Below are 6,669 nucleotides of genomic sequence, written 5' to 3' on the forward strand. Positions count from 1 at the left end.
ACTCAGAGGAGTTTCATTTAAAAAAGAGGGAATGTTGCCCTGGTAGTAGAATAAGGGTGTAATTGTGATAAATGTTAAGAGGATGACATTTAGGCTTTCGATTGAGTAATTATTCAAAGATAAGGGACTTTATGGATTGCATGAGATTCGAATACCTCCATAAGATGAATCACGTTGGGATGCGATGATATATGGTTATTGAAGTATAGTATCGTGCCTAGGTGGATCATGCAAACAAATTCAGATGTTCCCCTATGAGACGTGAGCCCTAGTGATAATGTATTACGTAAGAGGTTTCACGTTATCAGTGGTAGATTATAGATCAACATTAAGGTGAATCAATAATAGGGCAGAAAAAAGTTCCAAAGTATGAGATGAGATTAGGCCGTCATTCTTAAGATGAACAGTAATGAGGAAGAACTAAAGGACTTAGATTTATACATATAGGATAAGCAGCGAGAGAGTAACCTGAAGTTGGGTAGCAAACCTCGGTAATAATAAATCGAAGTAAGTGTTATGGTATAATATAACCTACCTAGATGTAGTAAAGCCATACGGATAGATATACAAGGCTTAAAAACAAGATATAGTAACAGTCATAAGTTCAACAAAGTACCGAACGAAGAACTTCAGTACACCTATATATACCGGGAGGAACAACTTATCATAGTTCTGTATATGTTTCAAAAGTGAGGCATAGAGATTGGCTAAAAGCTGGAGGAAAAAGGATAGAAGAGTCGCATGGGTGCACATACAAGGACAAAGTCATACAGGCTGCATGACAGAAGGTCGCAATAGTTACGAGATTGGAAGAATTCCGACAACAAGTGGTGGTGTGAGAAAGCGGCCTAAAGGGGGGAATGCCCTAGCTTTCAGATTTATTCACAGAACAGTTCCCTAGATTGTAAGGAAAATACTAAAATATTCATAGCAGCTATGGGTTATGAGACTGATAAGCACATCAGCCAACATTCAAGAACGAATGTTCCAAATGGGAATGATGTTACACCCCATGTTTTCATACGTAAGAGTACGTCTTAAGTCATTTGATGTAAGCTCAGAATTGAGATCATCTTTGAAAGTACATAAAGTAAGTTAATCATGTTACCATGGAGGTTACAAATATCTAAGATCATGAATGGCAAGTACCAAGAGGGTTGGAAGGCTTAGAAGCTAAACGAATTGAAGAAAATAAGTTTTGTCGAAAGTCGACAAGTTGGGGAATGTTATAAAATGTACTTTTGGGGTGAGAATAGGGTGATTAAAATTATAAGGAGGTTATGTTATGAGTTATTTTAGTCGTATGATAGACGTGTGTTATGTTTTGAAGTCAAGCGAGTTGTGGAACAAAAGTTGAAAAAGGTCATCACAAGTTACATTCTTAAATGTGTTGAAACTTAGGTCAAATGTAGCTAAGCTTTTCTCCCAATATACTTGGAATTAGGGGATGATATACGTACCAGATTGATGATCTACGAGTCTAGTTTCTAACGCAATAAACCGTTCATCGATACGACATAGGAGTAGAGAAATATTTGCAGTTACGCGAGACTGCGCAGACTGCATAGGTGACAAGTAGGTGTGTGACTAAAGCTTTTTGAGCAATACATTTCGTCTGTTATATGAGGTCTTTTTGGGACATATTATATACCAAATTGAAGGTCTTGGAATTTAGTTTCTAGTGCTCTTAACCGTTCATTCATACGACATCCGGATAAAAAGATAAAAGTGTCGGAAGAAGGGCCAATGCTAGGGTGCCAAGCTAGCACCTCTTTGACTTTTCAAAAGTTGATATATATAAACGTTTTAAATCGTCTTTCTCTTCCTTTTTTTTCATAGAACACGACCAGAAAACCCCCCATAAACTTACCCTTAAGCTCTCTACAAGGGTTTCCAAGAAGATTAACATTTCAGGTACGAAATCAAGAAGCGATAACATTAGAACGATCCCTACGAGATTGAGTTGAGTTTTTTGAAGAATTGCTTGGAAGGTATTAAGGACTCAACGAAGTTAAGGTATGGTAAGGCAAAACTTTTCTTTTATTTTGGCATGATCCAGTAACTACATATGTTTGATAACGAGACATAAAGAGAAGTCCATATTCAGTTTAGTTTTGTCTTCTTTCAGTTTAGTTTTATATATATATATATATATATATATATATAATATATATATATATATATATATATATATAACTTAAACATAAGTTATCACTTTAATTATTATTATATATTAATTTAAAATTGTTGTAGAAATTTTAGATCCTAGATCTACTTGGGAAGTAATATAACACACGTATACATGTTAGTTTCTCATGGACATGAAAATTCCATAATAGAGAAAAGAATTCGTCGAAATTTGAAAGGTCAAAAAACAATAGGTAACTGTAGGGTACGCTTATTATATTTCGAAAGCAGTCAAACTTTTGCTATAATTCTATATCTATACAAATTCCTCGACGATCCCAAGTCCCAACATAAAACAAATCCTATTATTATACGTAGTGAGAAATCCCCTTGGCAATCATGCCTTTTTCTTGATTTGCTCTTTTCTACAAATCAATCCAACAGATAGACCCTAGCACCCTATACCCTACAATCATCCCTCTTTGCAACTTCCACGCCGCCCTCATGGAAATAAATTGAAACAACCATTTATCTTGCCTTTTAAACTGATTATAAGATGATGTTGATGATGGCGGTGGTAGTTGTTCTTTAGCATTGGTTGTAAATTGTGATTTGATAAAGAAAAAAGAAAAAAAAAATGTGTCAGATTTTGGAAATAGAGGGTGGTGATTTGTTGGTGCCGCCCACAAATTTTTCTGCTGTTGAAGATAATTGCATTTATAGATCTGGGTTTCCTCAGTCCTCCAATTTCACGTTTCTCCAGTCCCTTAATCTACGCTCTATCATGTTAGTTCTTTTCTTCTTTCTTGGGGAAAAAGAAATCTCTTTTTTATGAATTGCAAATTTCTATTTTCTTTTGTTGGGTTTGTGTTAAAGACTTTGTTTGGTGTAATTGCGGTTTGTGTTTGCAGATATTTGTGCCCTGAGCCTTATCCTGAGCAAAATTTGGAGTTTCTTCGAATTAACAATATCAAGCTTTTCCAATTCGGAATTGATGGCACTAAGGTATTCCTTTTTTGTTTTTCTTTCGTTTTCTACTTAATTTTATTGTTTTCTGTTGTCTTTTTTAGCTTAAATCTTTGTTGATTATTTGAGGGGATGTTTTTCTGTTTATTGCTGTTGTTTCATGATTAATTTGATGTTTTCTTGGTTTATAAAAATGAAATTCAACGAAAGCTGTGAGAATTTTTCTATCCTCGTTATGTATAATTGATGGAATTTCGTAATTGAGAGATTTTGTTCTTTTTCTTCTTTCCTTTTCGTTTTATGTAATTTTTTTGGTTTTATTTATTGGTGGCTTATGGTTTTTAATTATGATTAAATAGAATGGAATAAATGGTTGTTGGAATCTAAATGGTACAGTTCACACTAACTTTTTCCTTCTTGAAAATACTTTCTAAAAGTTGCAGTTTTAGGAATCATTACTAAAAATTAACGGTTAATTTGTGTTTGATGTTTGGATATTGCTGGTAAATTTAAAGCTAGATTGAATTAGAGTTCTAATTCTTTGGTAAAGAAAAGAAAAATACATTGCATTAAAGTCAACTACTATTGTTCTAAAGTTTTCAGCATCAAGATTTTGCCTCATGATATTTTCTTGTTTTCAATATTGGATGAAGTTTAGATGCTTAGAGATTGTCTTTTTTTAATTCTCTATTTTGTAGAGTTTTTCTTTTTCTTATATGGTGATTTTTGGAATATGCTCGAATGAGAAGGTCTGCAGCATACTATTATCTTGATATTAAAAAATCGCACAAAGAAACTTGTTAATGTTAATTTTTTATCTGAATCTACCAGTGGTACAAACTTTTGATATCCATTTTGCATTAGTATTGCTTTGTAAAATGGAACCTTTTTCCATTCAGGAGCCATCAGCTATGTCCAGCTGTGCTATAACAGAGGCTCTGAAAGTGATAACTGGTAAACACTCTTTGCCGCTCTATCTGTCATGTTTTAATGGCTATTAATTTGCAGTACATGATTTTTTACTGTCTCTTTTTTATTTTGGTCTTTAGATGTCAGAAATCACCCAGTTCTCATCCACTGCAAGCGCGGGAAGGTACATAATCTTCATCTTTTCTTGTTTGGGTTGTTCTTACGTGTGTGTTTATTGTGCACCATTGGCTTTTGTGTCTATGCTTACCTTCTAAGTATTCTCTTTATTGTGTGTATATTTCATTCCTATCGAGGAATTTTGCCCGTGTTAATAGATGCACATTGCTGTAGGTATGCCACTAATATATCCTCTGGTAATATGTATGGAATCTGTTGATTCATTGTGTTGTCTCTCATGTTTAAATATGGATTGCATATCATATCTATCTGGTTATTGTTTTCTTTTGAATTTTGAGCATCATTGTCGTTTTCTTCAAGTGAAATACAAAGACTTTATGATTTCTGCATAACTAATTCCAATTCGCGTGCTATGGCTGTAACAAGTTTGTATTTTGTCGTGCAGCACCGAACTGGTTGCCTTGTTGGGTGCCTGAGGAAATTGCAGAACTGGTGTATGTCTGCTGTTGTTGAGGAGTACAAACATTTTTCCGGCACTAAGTGGAGGGAAACAGACCTCAAATTTCTGGAGAGCTACGACGTTTCATGCATAAGGCATTGTCTCGAGAGCATTATCTATAGGTACTATGGCGCGAAGAAGAGGCGCTTGCTATACAGCGAAGAAAGTCTGCAGAAGTCACAGATGACTCCTGTTCTGTAGAAAGGGATTATCCATCTTAATTTTTAGCCTGGATTGGATATCCTATTGCTCTTTATTCCTTTTAAGTTTCTTTCTTTTTAGTCATTACACACTGCGTCAGATTCATTTATACACCAATTTGTTTCGGATGCTATATTTTGCTCTACTTCTTTCTTTCTTTCCTTTTTCTTCTGTAGATTGTTGTTCTTGTACATTACTTAGTCACCCTTCATATTAAACAACTAAAAAATTAATTCAGTTTAAGCTTGACCCAATTTGCTTTGCTTAGGATTGAGGCATAGTCATAGTAGTAATGAGTAAAGAGTTTTAAGGCACATAGGTGATTCTATAGAAATACAGTAAAGATGAAAGGTGGAATAAATGATTAGGATATTCCACCTAAGACATTACTCTCACTCACTGTGGGGACAATCGGTCGAAACTTATAGCGTATTAAAAATCAGCTTATTTTGAGAAATACTTTTTAAAAGTGTTTTTCTTAAAAGTACTTTTGATGAGAAGCAATTTGTGTTTGGCTAATTAATTTGAATAACACTTTTGAGCAGCAATTAGTGTTTGGCCAAGCTTTTGAAAACTGATTCTAAGTGTATCTTTCTCAAAAGAGAAGCTATTTTTTTCTGCTTCTCTAAAATTGCTTCTGCTTCTCCTCAAAAGCATTTTTTTTTCTTCCAAAAGCTTGGCCAAATATTTCAACTTTAAAAAAAAAGTACTTCTAAGATTGGAGAAGCTCGACCAAACAAGTTATTATACTCCTAGCTCACCAGATTTCAATTAAGAGCCCGTTTGGACATAAAAAAAAAATTATTTTTTCCAAAAAGTTTTCACTTTTTTTCGAAATCAACGTTTGTTCATAAAATTTTCAATTTTCACTTGAAGATGCATTTTGATAAAACTCCAAAAAGCTATTTTTCAAAATTTTCGCTCAAATCACTCACAAATCTTCAAAAACAACCCAAAATTATATTCATGTCCAAACACAACTCTAAATTTCAACCATTTTCATTTGAAAAAAAATTTCACCGTATTTTGAGATTCTACAATTCTTATGTCCAAACGCCCACTAAGTCTGGCAAAAGTTTGTCCATTTTAAAAGGAAGTTGACGGGGAGAACGAAACAGATAAGTGAACTTGCATGCATCGTCCAAATGTTAGTTATAAAATATGGATTATACTTTTAGCTATTGCTTTTACTATTCAAGGAGAACGTGAAGATAAGGCTTTCTGTGGTGAAGTTCTTCAACTTTTCTTGCCAATCAGATGATACATGAGAATATGCGACTTTTGCGGGTGTAATATGGGAAACTTGTCGTTTTCTGCTATTAGTTAGATAAAATAAAGAAAAAAGTTTTACCAGACAAATACGGTTAAGGATAGATGTCAATTACATTCGATATACAACAAAAATACAATAAGGGTGTGTTTGGTATAAAGAAAAATGTTTTCTATGGAAAATGTTTTTCGAGAAAATGTTTTCATGAAAAATGAGTGATTTTCTGAATCCATTTCATTACTTTCTTCCACAGTTCTATTGCATATGAACATTGCATGTGCTCCCTTGTTTCAACCTGACCTTGGCACATGACACAGTGAGGAGTGACACTTAGTCCCCAGTTGGCTAGCCTGTCCTTAGTAGGTAGTCTTCCATATAGTAGCAACCACATAGTGAATACTGCCTTTGGTCGAGCGGAATTCTAAAAGACTAGACATTTTCAGCTCACTCTTGACAATTCTCCTAGCAGCTGTAGGTATATTTGTCTAATACTACTGGTATTGTGATCACTGGAGTTCTAAGCCTGCAACATGGTAACTCTTGATTCAATTATTCTTCT

General features: G+C 34.1%; 1 protein-coding gene across 1 annotated transcript; it reads left to right on the top strand.

Annotated features, from left to right (window-relative positions):
- The first annotated feature begins 2,408 nt into the window (after nt 1-2,408).
- On the top strand, nt 2,409-5,002 carry LOC109244925 (probable tyrosine-protein phosphatase At1g05000). Its single transcript, XM_019412094.1, has 5 exons — nt 2,409-2,913; nt 3,039-3,132; nt 3,993-4,047; nt 4,143-4,186; nt 4,586-5,002. The coding sequence occupies exons 1-5, from the start codon at nt 2,765-2,767 to the stop codon at nt 4,838-4,840; spliced, it is 597 nt and encodes a 198-aa protein (XP_019267639.1). The 5' UTR covers nt 2,409-2,764; the 3' UTR covers nt 4,841-5,002.
- The last annotated feature ends 1,667 nt before the right edge of the window (nt 5,003-6,669 follow it).

This window comes from Nicotiana attenuata, unplaced genomic scaffold (genome assembly GCF_001879085.1).
Source record: "Nicotiana attenuata strain UT unplaced genomic scaffold, NIATTr2, whole genome shotgun sequence".
NCBI classification, from domain to species: Eukaryota; Viridiplantae; Streptophyta; class Magnoliopsida; order Solanales; family Solanaceae; genus Nicotiana; species Nicotiana attenuata.

What these genes read in the sequence shown, in the direction of transcription:
- LOC109244925 (XM_019412094.1), top strand. Translation starts at nt 2,765, where the DNA reads ATGTGTCAGATTTTGGAAATAGAGGGTGGTGATTTGTTGGTGCCGCCC. An exon ending in CTTAATCTACGCTCTATCAT is followed by an intron (nt 2,914 to 3,038) that starts GTTAGTTCTTTT and finishes TTGTGTTTGCAG; the next exon opens with ATATTTGTGCCCTGAGCCTT. An exon ending in TCCACTGCAAGCGCGGGAAG is followed by an intron (nt 4,187 to 4,585) that starts GTACATAATCTT and finishes TTTGTCGTGCAG; the next exon opens with CACCGAACTGGTTGCCTTGT.